Source organism: Chrysemys picta, chromosome 8, assembly GCF_011386835.1.
Source record: "Chrysemys picta bellii isolate R12L10 chromosome 8, ASM1138683v2, whole genome shotgun sequence".
Lineage (NCBI taxonomy): Eukaryota > Metazoa > Chordata > Testudines > Emydidae > Chrysemys > Chrysemys picta.
In genome coordinates, this window is record NC_088798.1 from 3,850,030 (window position 1) to 3,866,816 (window position 16,787).

Genomic DNA, 16,787 nt, shown 5'->3' on the forward strand with positions numbered 1-16,787 from the left:
GGTATAATACAAACTAGTTTATGAACCTATTAGACCATATCACATCCGGATCACAACACTAACAAACCCCACAAAGGCTGGGATTTTCAAGTGCCTAAAGGAGCTAGGGGTTCAAACCCACTGAAATTACATAGGATTTGAGCACATCACTCCATTAGGCCCCTTTGAAAATCTAAGCATAAAATACCATTTTCTAGGCACAATGAAAACCAAGCTCAGCATCTGGATAAACATCCCGTCAGCAAGCCTGATTAAACTGCACTATAGTCTCACAAAGAGAAAGACCCGTCACTTAGGACATTTAGAACTAGGCAAAACAAATGCACTGGTGACTATACTGTAGGGAACAACCACATTCTGGAAGGGGGAACTAGATAATCAATTAGCTTTTCATCTTCAATATTGATGATTCCATGCAATAATGCACTACTGCAGGATGCAGTCATAATATTTACATGCACTTGCTCAGGTATGGAAAACACTGACTTCAATTTCATGATTTACAAATCTTAGGAGTAAATTTTTATAGCACTAACTTGCAAACCCCACAATATATCCTTGTTTGCATACAGTGCTAGCAGTTATACATTTCTGCATTAAATAAAAGATCACTGTGCAACGAACAAGCAGCAACACAATCCAGTTGTTAAAAAGGCTCTGAAGTAGAAGGCTGAATAGCTAAAACCCGTTCAATACACCAAGTCATTCCAGCTACAGGAAAGGCACCCGACCATATCCCTAAGTCACCCAAGCTGTAAAACTGAAAAAGCAGCAACAGGAAACTCTCTGGACACCAGAAACCGCACCTTGTTTGAATGGTCATGGGTGGTTCCACATGTGGGCTGACTGCCTAATAATTTCTGATTTTACAGGTAAGGCATTCTTTACAAATGGAATGTTATAAATAGTTGCGATTCTTACAAAAGCCCACCTGTCAGGCCAGCACTGGTGTGCTCCCCCAAAACAAGCCATAAGACCAACATTTTTTTAGAATTGAAAAGTGATAGTCATTCTAATCATGTAGGTTCTCTCTGCGGTCTGTGGGAGAGGAGGAACCAGCTGAATTTTAAAGAGGACCTAGAAAGGCAAGAGTTGTGTTCATGCCTTCTGCTCCTTTACAAATCTCTGAAAGGGGTTTTTAAGGAGAGTATTCTTTTGATTATATTTTGTAAAGATTTAAAAAAATCTGCTCTTCTCCTGTATCACTGGTAGTCTTCTTGGAAGATACACAGCTAGAATGGACCTTTTCTCAACCAGGACCGATCATCTTTTAAAGATCTTTTCTTCCAAGTGTTTATCAAGCATTTTAATTAATGAGGCGTTACCAGCCCAAAAAATAAGCAAAACAAAGCTCTAAGAATTATGAATAAAAATAATTTCCATGATTAGGTTTCACTTCTCTGATACTAGTTGGAATGTCATAATCCTACAAGTTCCCCAGGTATCTCTTATACCAGCCTTCAGGAAAAACAGAGTTAGATAAGATCTGAACCCAATATAAAAAAATCAAGCAGAAATTGAAAACTTGAAAAACCCTTTAACCTTTTTGTATGTAACAAAGAAGCTGAAGTGCAAAACCCTATATTTCTTTTGTAGGTTACCTTTAAGGCTCAACTACTATGCTGAAGGATCATGTTAAAACACGACCCAGTCTGGTCTTTGAAGACTGGTCCAAACTGTATTTTAACCATGTTAATGAATCGTATTACAACTTTGTATAGATTTACAACACTGTCAGATGAACAACTCATTCACTACTCTGTTACTAGTACTTTTTCTATACAAGGGAGAGAATGCCCCTTCAATACAGTTTAGTAACTCCACTGGAAGCCCTTGTACCTTAGATGGAGGAGCTGCTGGTTTAGGAACCAGATTTTTGTAGACACTTGGGACAATTGTGGTGGTCTTGTTGCCGTTTGCAAGGTGAGGAACTGGTGACGTAAACGCAGCTGAGAAGGCAGCAGCAGGATCCTCTTTTGAAACCTTTTTGATGACCAGCATCTTGGTAGGTTGCTTGGCACTAGGGGGGTTTTCTACAAAAACAGAGGGGAACAAGACCTCAAATAATAATTAGGAGCTCAGTAATTCCACAAAACTTGACTCTACCTCAGCTCCAATTCTACCTCTTAGAGTCTAAGATGCTGAGAGAGTCTCATGCTGCTGCTGCTAACAGCTTCTGAATTCAAGTGAAGAGGATATCAGACAAAGATGGTAAAGTCCAATATTTTGTAGGCTCCTCTTGATTTTGAAAAAAACTGCCTAGGATGACATCAGCCTGAGATTTTAACCGCCTCTCAGACTTTGCTGAAAGAAGGAACCAGAATGGGTAATTATATTTAAGTTCTGAATAACTACTGAGCAATTTTAGGTTAATTCACTAACAAAAATATTTAGTGAAACTCATGCTTTAAGTTTCAATGTTTTGCAACCTGCAACCATTACCACCACATTCTGGTGGAGCAAACAGAAGTTCTCAGTACACTTTCTTGAAAAGTGAACCAGTACACTTTCTTGACAACTGCAATGTAAACCGCTAAGTGTTTAAACAGCTTTTTACTGCTGCTAATCTTGCATTGCATTTGGGTGGACCAGTAAAGATCTGAACCAAACACTCAAGAGATTAAAATTAGATCTAGTACAACAGATGGCTGAATGTTTTTAGGATACAGCTAATAAATAACTGGTTTACAATTCTATCCCACCCCAAATTAAACTCTCTAGTTAGAGTTACAGGTTCCAATTAGGGATTAAAGAAACATTTTCAGGCACTGATAACAGGCACCCCATTTGCATCAGCCTAGCTTTTTCAATGGAGGGAACAAAAACGTCATGTATAGTATATCCAGGAATTTAGAACTATTTTCTTTTTAATTAATTTGAAAAAAGAAGATGACCCACAAGAACACAGCCTTGTAGATTTGTACAGTATTGCTGCATATCCACTATAAACATCACCTCCGTAACACTTACCATCAGGGAGCTGTGCTCCCTCTAGTCCTCTCAGCCCTATTCTGCACTTCTCATTCTGCATTTAGCAATGCAGGATCAAGTATTTTCATGATCATTTCATTCCAACACTCAACACCCACAAGCTTAGAGAAGCTGTGATCTTCCCATGGAATTAGCAACCATTATAGACGAGTGACATTCCTGTACGGAGTTTGTGCCATTAGCAGGAAATGGAAGAGAAGATTCTCAAACAGCAGCAAGTGCAACTCTAAGTATCAGAAAAGAGACTGAGGAGAGAGATAAAAAGGAAAAGAACGAAGGGAGAGAAAGAAAGAGGTAGCTGCCTACTTCAGTTTAATCTTCCTTTAAGATCTTCCCCTATGTGAAAAACTAGAGTTTCAACATATTGTTCAATTCTTCTGCTTTACAAGTGGTCATCTGTTTTCTATACAGTGATGTAAACTTCTCTACGTACCCCACACTCCAGAAGGTGTCCCTAAAGGTTTGCTCTGGTTATTCTGTTTTCCAGCTTCTGGATTCAAAGATGGCTGTAAAAACATAATCCGGTTGGACACATTAGAAGATTGCAGATACTACTATTTATCAGAAGTTGTATTACCATAGTACCTAGGAACATGGTCATGGACCAGGACCCTTTTGTACGAAGTGTTGTGCAAACAGAACGAAAAGACAGTCCTTGGCCCAAAGAGCTTTACTTTCCTTCCCCTTCAGATTGTGTTGGGACTAGAACAAGCAAAGACAGAACTCCTATTTAGAGTTTCTAATGTATAATTAAGAAAGTGAGAGACTCTATAATTTGATATTAATCAGTGGCTCAAGGCACCATGTGATATCCAGGACCCAATTCCTCATAACTGTACTAGCTTTCATATATTTTGTATTTGATAGTTAGGCATTAATAGTTTTACCAGTATTACACTGACACTAGATGTATATAATCTCTGTGATGAAGATGAATTTATATATTTACAGGCATAAAAACTAAAAAGCTCAGCTTAAGTTACATTAAAATAAATTCCCTGTGTCGAAATTTTAGGCTGTTATTTCATCTGAAGGATGCAGCCTTTGTAACTCTACCTTTGATTGAGCGTCAAATCCTAAATATTACAATATTTTTTCTATACAAAAATGAGGGGGTTAGTTAAACAGAAGTTAAAAGGTACAGTGACTGAAGTGAAATCCCTGCAAGCTGCATGGGCGCTTTTTAAAGACATCATAATAGAGGCCCAACTTAAATGTATACCCCAAATTAAGAAACACAGTAAAAGAAATAAAAAAGAGCCACCGTGGCTTAACAACCACGTAAAAGAAGCAGTGAGAGATAAAAAGACTTCCTTTAAAAAGTGGAAGTCAAATCCTAGCGAGGTAAATAGAAGGGAGCATAAACACTGCCAAATTACGTGTAAAAATGTAATAAGAAAAGCCAAAGAGGAGTTTGAAGAATGGCTAGCCAAAAACTCAAAAGGTAATAACAAAATGTTTTTTGAGTACATCAGAAGCAGGAAGCCTGCTAAACAACCAGTGGGGCCCCTCGATGATAGAGATAGAAAAGGAGCACTTAAAGACGATAAAGTCATTGCGGAAAAACTAAACCAATTCTTTGCTTCAGTCTGCATGGCTGAGGATGTTTGGGAGATTCCCAAACCTGAGCCGGTTTTTGTAGATGACAAATCTGAGGAACTGTCACAGATTGAAGTGTCACTAGAGGAGATTTTGGAATTAATTGATGAACTTAACATTAACAAGTCACCGGGACCAGATGGCATTCACCCAAGAGTTCTGAAAGAACTCAAATGTGAAATTGCGGAACTATTAACTAGGGTTTGTAACCTGTCCTTTAAATCGGCTTCTGTACCCAACGACTGGAAGATAGCTAATGTAACGCCAATATTTAAAAAGGGCTCTAGAGGTGATCCCGGCAATTACAGACTGGTAAGTCTAACGTCACTACTGGGCAAATTAGTCGAAACAATAGTAAAGAATAAAATTGTCAGACACATAGAAGAATATAAATTGTTGGGCAAAAATCAACATGGTTTCTGTAAAGGGAAGTCGTGTTATACTAATCTATTAGATTTCTTTGAAGGGGTCAACAAACATGTGGACAAGGGGGATCCAGTGGACATAGTGTACTTAAGATTTCCAGAACGCCTTTGACAAGGTCCCTCACCGAAGGCTCTTACGTAAATTAAGTTGTCATGGGATAAAAGGGAAGGTCCTTTCATGTACTGAGAACTGGTTAAAAGACAGGGAACAAAGGGTAGGAATTAATGCTAAATTCTCAGAATGGAGAGGGGTAACTAGTGGTGTTACCCAAGGGTCAGTCCTAGGACCAATCCTATTCAACTTATTCATAAATGATCTAGAGAAAGGGGTAAAAAGTGAGGTGGCAAAGTTTGCAGATGATACTAAACTGCTCAAGAGAGTTAAGACCAAAGCAGACTGTGAAGAACTTCAAAAAGATCTCACAAAACTAAGTGATTGGGCAACAAAATGGCAAATGAAATTGAATGTGGATAAATGTAAAGTAATGCACGTTGGAAAAAATAACTCCAACTATACATACAATATGATGGGGGCTAATTTAGCTATAACAAATCAGGAAAAAGATCTTGGAGTCATCGTGGATAGTTCTCTGAAGATGTCCACGCAGTGTGCAGAGGCGGTCAAAAAAGCAAACAGGCTGCTAGGAATCATTAAAAAGGGGAGAGAGAATAAAACGGAGAATATATTATTGCCCTTATATAAATCGATGGTACGCCCTTATCTTGAATACTGCGTACAGATGTGGTCTCCTCAACTCACAAAAGATATACTGGCACTAGAAAAGGTTCAGAGAAGGGCAACTAAAATGATTAGGGGTTTGGAGAGGGTCCCATATGATGAGAGATTAAAGAGGCTAGGACTTTTCAGCTTGGAAAAGAGGAGACCAAAGGGGGGGGATATGATAGAGGTATATAAAATTATGAGTGATGTGGAGAAAGTAGATAAGGAAAAGTTATTTGCTTATTCCCATAATACAAGAACTAGGGGCCACCAAATGAAATTAATAGGCAGCAGGTTTAAAACAAATAAAAGGAAGATCTTCTTCACACAGTGCACAGTCAACTTGTGGAACTCCTTACCTGAGGAGGTTGTGAAGGCTAGGACTATAACAGGGTAAGAGAACTGGATAAATTCATGGAGGTTAAGTCCATTAATGGCTATTAGCCACGATGGGTAAGGAATGGTGTCCCTAGCCTCTGGTTGTTTGTCAGAAGGTGGAGATGGATGGCAGGAGAGAGATCACTTGATCATTACCTGTTAGGTTCACTCCCTTTGGGGCACCTGGCATTGGCCACTATCGGTAGACAGGATACTGGGCTAGATGGATCTTTGGTCTGACCCAGTACGGCCGTTCTTATGTTCTTATGTTGAGAAATTGTGAGTTGGGGGAGGAAAGGCGGTAAAAACCAGGTATGATGATGTCGATAAGATACCCCTTGTCCATTCACCTATCCTCCTCTCTTCCTCTCTTTTCACAATAAACTGGAAATTCAAAATCACACCACCTCCCTCCTCTTTTTGATAGATTCTTTGTGTGTTGGCTACTATGGCAACTACAGCACAAGCCTCCAGTCGTGAACTTCTGGAAAAACTAGCACTCCTGGTTTAAAAGCTGGAAGAAATTACCATCCCATCTTAATACAAGTACTACCTCATACCCCAAATATTACCCAAATATTTTAATTCTCTTATCTATCAGTTTTAATGCTTCATTTTACAAGGTCTTGTCAGTTTTACATTAGGAAGCTGAGAGAGGCTGGCTGCCAAGAAGACTAATGGCATTTTGGGCTGTATAAGTAGGGGCATTGCCAGCAGATCGAGGGACGTGATCATTCCCCTCTATTTGACATTGGTGAGGCCTCATCTGGAGTACTGTATCCAGTTTTGGGCCCCCCACTACAAGAAGGATGTGGAAAAATTGGAAAGAGGCCAGCGGAGGGCAACAAAAATGATTAGGGGGCTGGAACACACGACTTATGAGGAGAGGCTGAGGGAACTGAAATTGTATAGTCTGCAGAAGAGAAGAATGAGGGGGGATTTGATAGCTGCTTTCAACTACCTGAAAGGGGGTTCCAAAGAGGATGGATCTAGACTGTTCTCAGTGGTATCAGATGACAGAACAAGGAGTAATGGTCTCAAGTTGCAGTGGGGGAGGTTTAGGTTGGATATTAGGAAACACTATTTCACTAGGAGGGTGGTAAAGCACTGGAATGGGTTACCTAGGGAGGTGGTGGAATCTCCTTCCTTAGAGGTTTTTAAGGTCAAGCTCGACAAAGCCCTGGCTGGGATGATTTAATTGGGAATTGGTCCTGCTTTGAGCAGGGGGTTGGACTAGATGACCTCCTGAGGTCCCTTCCAACCCTGATATTCTATGATGTGCACAACGCACAGGAGTGCCCCTTATGGTTCAAGTCTTTCAAAAGAAACCTTGCCCCTTTTGCCAAATACATATGCTTACAAGTACTATATTCTCATTCAAGCTATGAACATACTTTTGTGACAAGCAGTTCAAATTGGTTTTTCCACTATTCTTTTCAGATAAAGAGTGTCACCAGCTGTATTGGGTTTGGCTGATTGAACAAACTTATGCATCACAACACTGATATAGCAGATTTAAAATAACCTGGCAACATGTAATGACAACGTGTCCAAAAAACAACCCAATATATGAGGGCCTCAGGAATATGGGAAAAAGTTAACATTCTGCAAACACTGCTTGCAGGACCATTCCATTAAAACTGGAGTGATCCCCGAAAGTATGGAGTGGAATCCAACTCTAGATCCTTTCCACCAACCAATGCTAATACAAAGAAACCTAGAAAGCCATTTCTCATAGCTGGTTCCAGTAGTGAGAAACCACACACTTACAAAGTCGTCTTCCTCAAACTGCAGCTTCTCTTTTTCTTCTCTCTTCTCTTCTCTGGCCTCAACAGGCACCTTTTCTTGAAAGGCAGAGTTCTTCCGAGAGTGAAAGTTGCCATTCCAGTGGCGATGGACTCCAGTTCCTCCACCACTACGTTGGTTCATACCATCATGGCCCCGTGAGGGACCATGCCAGCCAGGCTGATTGCCAGAAAGCCCAACATGAGCTCCTTTAGAAACGCCGGAATCTACAGAATCATGGCGGAGCAGGGAGGGCTGATGCCAGCAGTCTAAACAACAGGAGGTAAGTATGCAAATAAAATAAAAGTCAATACAGCAAGAAGAAATCAGGAATGACCTGATATTTCTGGCATTGATCAATGCTCTCTAAATAACTATTAGGCTAACCTTGCCTTAGTTCAGAGAGATTGACTTTTTTACTCACACAGACGAACAAACTGCAGAAGAATTTGAAAGCCACATACAACTTCCCCAGAAACCCACGGGAACACAGAGAGATGGCACATAAGGGAGGAGTGTTAGGATAAATGGCTTTGTGTGTTATAGGGGATGTTGTTTTGCAAAGTTACTTTATATTCTGCATAGATCTGCATTCAGTATTTGGATATAGAGGGAGTTCTGATCCTCTACTCACCTCCCGTAGTTCTGAGGGGGCCGTTATTGAAAAATCCATCAGAAGAGTTGTGTCGTCTACGGCTCACACCAAAGCGGCCCTCACCCCGCGAAAGATGCTCTCCATGTTTCTCAAAGGTGGCTGCAGGGGACTACAGAAACAGATTAAGTGTCTTAGGCCACCCAAAGAGCCTGCTTGACAAGCAATGCTATTCTGATGGCTTGTATGAAAATAAAAAGACGTTCTCTGCATTAGCTTTCAGTAACAATAACAACAGGCTGGCTATGTGTTGCTTAGCTGACAAATATGGAAATATTTAAGTGAACACAAAAACAGCACATGTGACTGCCCCTATCACCTGACAAAGAATCAAAAGGATGCTTATACATCAGTTTTACTAGCAGAGTCTTTGAAGTCACATGCAACACCTTGAAGAGTTTGTTTAAGGAATCTTACCCATTTTCCTACAGTGACCGTTCCTATTTGGAAAAGATTCTAGGGTCATATCAAGGTATTGCACATTTCGAAATTATTTTTGTCTCATCTGGTTTAAACATGAAGCTGAAAGCAGTTTCCTTACCAAACTGTTTTCCCTCCATTAATCTGATTTGCTATTACAAGGTGCTCTGGACTACCAGTGCCATGCATAAGCAATGGAAGTGTCTGCTTGAGATCCCACACAAACTTTACACCTTTGAGTCAGCCAGATCTACCCCTCAGATCCTGTTGTCACCCAATACCCCCAATTTTGGGATTTCATATACAAGCAACTCTAAATGGGAACTAGAAAATTCTGAGATGGGAACCAATGGCTTGTTATTGGTGCATTGCTCAGGAGTGCAACATTACTTTGAAAAGAAAAAGAATTATGCTGAATTTGTACATAAATATGAAGAGGCAGGTAGGCCAACTTTCAGTTCTACTAACTTTGGTAGTATCTCTTTAAATAATTCCCCATTATGAGATCTCAATGCAGACTGAAGTTAACATGACTTATTTACTTCCATGTTTGTGCACACAAAGGAAAACAACCCTTCTCTCTGGAACAGAGGTGGTTAATTTGCGAAGAAAAATCAACAGAGGAAGAGTTTTTGCCTGCGTCTTAAAAAGCTTCACACAGGTATTCAAGAACACAAAGAACATTCCAAACCAGGCTGCAGGCATTCAAGTTGGACAAAATACAGGGCCAAAACTTGCTTTAGCCATTAAAAGGCTTCTGGCTGGGTAATCTGAATGCAAGTTACCTTGGCTGACTGTGGCGTTGAGAAGTTAAGCCAGGCAGGAACAAAGTCATGCTGCGCCATTTAGGTCCAGTGTCTCCCTTCAATAAAGCGAGGCATCAAACCTCATGGCCAGGATCTACAAGTGGAAAAAAGAACAACTACATCTCCAGTCCGTCAGCCCTTGCTGTGCAATTATGTGGAATAATTGCACTGTAACATTTAGGCCTTCTCTAGCGAACACACACACAAAAAAGTCGCAATCTTTTGCTGGGCTTAAATACAATTCTAACTAGAAAGCTGCCAACATGGTCTCTCTGGCCAGAATAGATAAGGCCTTTACAAGTCCCAAATACTTCCTGTTTACAATATCAACGTTCGCAATATAGCTATGAAATTCATGATGGAATTGGTCTGGGGGTAGAAAGAAGACAGAGCAAACTTGCAGTGCATAAAGACATGTGAAACACTCAAATTTATGGGCTTCCTCTTGCAAATTACCTTGCAGTATGGTCCTGTGTGCACTGTATGTTTTTCTTCAGGAAGTGGGAGGGTAAATATTGTAAAGTTGCTAACAAGGGCACCAACTGAGCGAGATAAGAGTTCAAATTAGTCTTGTAGGGCAAGTCTAATCTAACTACCCCTCAATCTTAAAACTGTCTTAAGGCCCCAAAATTCTATGCACAGCCCATAGCTGACAGGCTGAATTCCTGACAGCGAATGGAAAGCGAGAGGGACAAAGGTAGGACACAAGCTGGTGAGAAGGGAGACTGGAGTATCTGTAACTGCACTTTCACGAGCTTTATGACAGACACTAGTAGCAATATGTAGGTGAGGAATTCAAGTTTGTGAACCACAGAAAAGTTAACTTTCCAACAATGTGTGGTATGACTCCCACCTTCAAGTACCCTAGGAGTTATTGTCCAACTGCTCATTCAGAATTAGTAGATTACATGGAGTATTGCATTTTGTGAGGGGTCCTCTTGGTTCCCTCCTTTTCCTCCTTATTTTCACCCTTTCATGGTGTTGTGCATGAGCCAAGATTTTGTATGTACACATAGAAAAAAAAGATGTGTGATCAACTACCAGAGTTTGGCCTCTGCAGTCCAATTCTCTTCTTGATTTCTGTGCTTCACTCTGACCTTCAGGTTCCTTCCTTCTCCAGAATGCAGTTATGTCAGGTTTGAGACAACGGTGCGTCTCAAAGCAGAGCACAAGAAGCTGCACTTCGTGCTGACGGCACCCTTCACCCCCTCAGCTGCTCATCTTAATTTCTCTCTGCACTCACACTACAAAAAAAAAAAAAAAAAAAAAACCCTAAAAAGGTAATTTACATTTAAAAAAGCCACAACCACGTTCACCTCATTAAATTTCCTCTTGTTGTGGTGCTATGGAACTCAGATTTTACATTACAAAAGCGGTTGCTGGGTCTGCAGGACAACATTCAGAGCAACACCATGGTTAACAATGAACAGATACACCCAAATCTGCAGGATTATTCATTGTCTGTAGCACATCAGTTTCAAAGCTTGGATGGGAGGGGGGGTTAAATTATATAAAAACGCTTCTCCCAAATTCTGATATTAAATGGGAGACATCTGCCTAAGCATATGCTCTTAAAATACAAACTTCAGTTTCATCACATGTACAGTTGTTAAAAAATCCACGGTGCTAATCTTCTTAAAAATAAACAATGTCTTGATATACTTTTCACTTCATGTAACTTAAGTTCCCCTCCAAGAACTAAACGCTACTTGATGCGATGCTGAATGGCAGTCACAACTGCTTCTGTGTCTTTGCTGGTCACCATTGATGTGCTGAATAAATGAATCTGAAAAGAGCCAAGTCCAAAAGTACTCTCTTCTCTTTAACCTTCTTCCAGACTGGCGCTGCTTTTGAAAGGAGACCAATTATTCAACAAGAGTTTCTTGTTTTACTGCAGAGTTCACTTCTGGGTTATGGTCCTCCTCTTCCATCAAAAAATGGTGGAACACAGGAACTGTAATCACTACAAAGGAAAAATGAAAACCCATCAATAGAAGTAATAGAAATGTGCAGTAACATATGTCCAAGCAGAAGAACACAAGGCAGAAGCGCAGCAAATTTATTTATTGCAAGTGCCTACAAAAATAAAAAAGCGGCCATCGGGTCTGCAATTTCTTGTCCAACTACAGAAAATCAGAAATTTTTGCAACGTCTATGATTTCCACCTAGTCACCCCATAACATTTATAGGTAACAGAGTTCCTCAGCTCTATCCTAGACATCTTCCTTGTCCACCAGATTCCCAGCAACCTGCAGTGCTGCCCCACTCTCTTAGCCATACTTGTGGCTATGAACGGGACACAACCACAGAGGCTGGGATTCCAAGTAACTGGTTTTAGTGCAGCATAAGACACAAAAATAATTCTTACGCTACACATCTGAGATACACCCAAGTATTGACTCTCCCTCCATCTACCAATACTGTGGCAGGGGCAGAAAGGGTAATCACTCCACATACCTCCTCCCTCTTGATGCCCTCAAGATACTTCTCAACTGCTCAGGTCCAGCCAGGAGGCTATTCCCTCTTAGGCCTTGGCTACACTTACCCGCTAGTTCGGCGGCTGGCAATCGAACTTCTGGGTTCGACTTATCGCGTCTAGTCTGGACGCGATAAGTCGAACCCGGAAGTGCTCGCCATCGACTGCGGTACTCCAGCTCGGCGAGAGGAGTACCGCGGAGTCGACGGGGGAGCCTGCCTGCCGAGTGTGGACCAAGGTAAGTTCGAACTAAGGTACTTCGAACTTCAGCTACGTTATTCACGTAGCTGAAGTTCCGTACCTTAGTTCGAATTAGGGGGTTAGTGTAGACCTGGCCTTAGTTTCCTGACAGTAGAGCCAGGCAGACAGGTAGAAATCCCTTAACAGAAGATGAGACCTATTCATCAAATAATCCCCTTTCATCATCAAGTTCAAGCTTCCTATCTATGTACCTTAAACCCTTCCAACTCTGCCCCCTCCCTACTTATGCACCCACATCTAGCCATCCCTTCAGCAATGCCAACCTTGCACATCGATTTGTCCGTTTGGCCCACAAATATAGCTGTGCTTTCTTCCATGCTGACCTTCATGCACAGAATGCCCTTCCTAAATTATCCTGTAAGACCACCACCTTCTCCCCTTCAAATCCCTCTTCAAGACTCACTAGTGTAGTGAGACCTACAAGAAATCAGCCACCTAATGTTGAATAGGCTGCAGGACAGTTAGAGTTACATGATATCGTTTATTTAGAGATTTGATCAAACTAAGAATTCAGAACCACCTAGCAGTGCAACAATTAACTTATATGACTACCTGACCTCACCATTACCCTTGTCTTTCCTTCTCCTTGCTTGTTTCAACCTATCTTGAAGCAATCAAGTATAAGCTCTTTGTGATAGGGACATGTCCTTCTATTTGTTTATATGGAACCTAGCACAATGAGACCCTGATCCAGACTAGAATCTTTGGGTTCCACAGCAATATACATAATGTCCACCTCTTCTTGCTTGGGATTCCCAAATAAGAGAATAAAAAGATGAGACATTAAAAGGAAATTTCAATCCACAAATTCAAAATAAGCCATACGTATGAACAGTTAGTCTAACAGGCCACCTGCCAGGATAACTGGGTAAAATCATCCCAAATGCTAAAAAGAACAGTAGCTATCTCTCACCAGGAACCCCAAGGTCGCTGGGACAGTATCAGTTAGGGACTAAACTCATGCTCAAATCTCTGGAACCATAGCAACAAGAAATAAAAATCTCACAGAAGCTCCTCAAGACATCAATCTAGATGAAATCAGCAACAGGATGGATGCATTCATAAAACAGAAGCAACAGTGATGATGACCTAATGGGAGCTTCCAAAACACCCTGCCCAGATGATAAACAGTAAAGTCGCCCCAAAACAGCAGCAAAAATGCTGATGTACCAATAATTGTTGCTTATTATGAAGTGTAGCTTTACCAGTCCTTCCACACACACACAAAACGAAGGTAAGGTATCAAGTGCTTCAGAGAGAACAATTTTTCTCCCCACTCTTCTGCACTCAGCACTGGAACCAAGCTCACATGGCAGTGACCTGCTGAGACTGCTAAGTCTCTACCCCACTCCCTGAAGTAGTAATGTGAGGTAAATGGAAGGAAAAGTGACAGAAGTTCTATGAAACTCAGATGTGTTTCAAGACCATTCATTACTTTATTCTGAAGAGCAGATTTATTAAGAGGGTGAATTGTGTAGGAATCATTTCACCTATTGACTGAAACAAATATTAATAGATAGGATAACACCTTCTAATGAGCTTTGATAATAAAAGGAAGAGGAAAAACAAAAAACCAACAACACAGAACCATCCTCTGGATCTCAGTGATATTTATGTTGTCCATTTATTTACATGGGGAGCTCTGAGACAGGGATCTTGCCTGGCTATGTGCCTCGAAAGCCACCGAAGCATACTGGTTCATGTTTCACAATAAGGCTTTAAGTTATCTTTCAGGAGAAAAGCAAGATAGCAGAAATTAAACAGAACCCTGATTCTTCTGCCACTAATGCAAGCCACTGAGCCTTAAAAAAACCAAAAAAACAAAACAAAACAAACTCGACATGTTTAGCAAACAGAGGGGATGCTGCAGCTGCAAAGCTCCATACGTCCACTGCAGAAAAGTTCTTGTGAACGTTTCACAACCTGCTGACTTGCCACCATCCAAGGCACCTATGATTAGGAGAGATCAGCATGCACTAAAGAACGAGCAATGGCTAACCTGCATCTAGAGACAATACCATCTCTGAACTATCCCAGATTATAAAGCATGCCACTCATTTTAGATGCACATCAAAGCCTTATAAATCTGGTTTTATTTCACATTTATTAGCTTAAATTATGGACTCCAGTAATACTGAATCAGAAAACTAAGGCTACAGAAAGCTTTAAACGTATTAATGAAATGGCCTTCACTTCATGTTAACCTTCCTGCACAGTATTTTGATGTTGCTGTATCCTCTATTTTGAATCTATGTCTGTTTTTAAAGGGCCCTGTCTCAAAATTGAAACTTGAGGTTTTAAGAACTATGCACAGGAGTTACATCTCCCGCTGAAGTGTCTCATGGCTTAATTTTGTGCTACAAAAGAAAAAGATGAGTGCCAAATTACATTTACCCACCTCCTCAAGAAAATTAACAGCAATAAAGTACAGTGAATCTCACTTTCTGAAAGGACAAAAAGACCAGATGAGGGAGCAGGAGTAATTTAAGGATTTATTTACATTACAAAGCCAAAGTCTTCATTTAATATCCAGAGTTAAGATTCCTAAATGGCAATGTACATACCCATCACATTTACAAAACCCAAGCAAATCAAATCAATCATTAGGGATATTAAATCTTGCTTTGTCTACATAAACACATTATCAACTCCAAAGATACCTATTTACTAAAACAACCTACCTCTGAGCCAAAGTTCCTGAGTTCATCAGTAACCTCACAATGCAAGTCCCTTTTAACAAATTATATAGGTCCACGACACATTCAGATGCACATTAACTGTCATCTATATGTTCACAAGTCAGTCAACATACATAATTTAACATTAACTAATCTCTTTTGTTGAGCTACATACACAACTAATCTCCACAATTTTTTTACACATATGGCCAAAAAATATTTTAACTGACATTTCCCCATCACACAAAAACTCATGTCAGATTTAAGGTTATGCTGAAATAACCTGTGCATTTCTTTATTCTTGAATAATATGCTTATTAAGTGAGCAGCTTCAGATATAGGATGTCCTTAACCATGGGATAGGCATGTCACTTAATTTGACAGGCCAAATGAGGTTGCGGGGGGGGAGGGGGAGGGAGAGGAGATATTATTGCCCAGTTATTAATTTTTACAAATGTATTTTTTCTTGGGTGGGTAAATTTAAAAGGTTTTTCCTTTTTAAAATATGAATAGAAGGAATATGTTATCAGGTTTTTAAATTAAAAGGAGTGGTGACCAAGGTAAGGAAACATTACTGTTCATAGTTTAGACCGGGGGAAGGGATAGCTCAGTGGTTTGAGCATTGGCCTGCTAAACCCAGGGTTGAGAGTTCAATCCTTAAGGGGGCCATTTTAGGGATCTGGGGCAAAAATCTGTCTGGGGATTGGCCCTGCTTTGAGCAGGGGATTGGACGAGATGACCTCCTGAAATCCCTTCCAACCCTCTGATTCTATGATAAGTGCGTGTCCCCAAATAAATTCCATGTCCCATGAACACATCATGCTTTCACAGTTCACATATTTAGGGTCAAATATAGCAACACTATTGTTTTAGTCCTTTCAAAAATGGATATGAATGGAAATGAAAATTATCAGTTTGCAATCATTTATTTTCTCTCTGTTGGGATATATAATCAGAGCCTAATATCTCTATACACAAATACTGAGTGGGACTAAATGAACTTCAGGATTACAAGCATTAAATTAAAAAGATCAAAATAAAAAGAATCCTTGAGTTTTATGAAGGGGACATGATAGGAAATGCAAACATCCCTAACCAAGACCTAATCTTTCCAAGTTTCCTGACAAATAAGTTTGACAATAAGCCAAAATTGAAACTGTTCAGTGAGCTGTTTTTTCTCTGTTCTGGTCATTATCAAGTATCTTTACAGTTGCGTTTTAGAAGTAGGCTCTGATTTTAAATCCCTGATCATATCTCATTTATTAAGGAAAATGGTTTACATTACCCAAAGCATAGTTAAATCAGAAGGCTCTGCCTCCCCAAAGTCTCTGTTGTATTTTGTCATTGAAGAAACACTCTCTCTTTAATTACATTTCAGGTCAAGCTGCAAATTTAAACTTTTCAAAGTCTGTGGTATGGTAACAGAATCAAACTGAATCAGATCTTTGAGGCAGAGACTATTTGTTATGCTAAGAGATACTGGAGACTGCATTGAGCACAAAGCTCAGACTGAATGAGAGTGCATTCTTCAATTAACACATCAGTCAGGACAAGCCCCCCCAATCTGAGGCAAAGGGGGCTGCAATCCTGCCCAG

General features: G+C 40.3%; 1 protein-coding gene across 1 annotated transcript in view; it reads right to left on the minus strand.

Annotated features, from left to right (window-relative positions):
• Positions 1 to 16,787, minus strand: part of GPBP1L1 (GC-rich promoter binding protein 1 like 1) — a 49,662-nt gene that overhangs the window by 16,988 nt on the left and 15,887 nt on the right. Inside the window, 6 exon segments of the mRNA XM_065553745.1 lie at positions 1,840 to 2,033; positions 3,425 to 3,497; positions 7,885 to 8,168; positions 8,534 to 8,663; positions 9,757 to 9,871; positions 10,819 to 11,740. Of these exon segments, the coding sequence (XP_065409817.1) occupies positions 1,840 to 2,033; positions 3,425 to 3,497; positions 7,885 to 8,168; positions 8,534 to 8,663; positions 9,757 to 9,816 (741 nt within the window). The 5' untranslated portion in view covers positions 9,817 to 9,871; positions 10,819 to 11,740.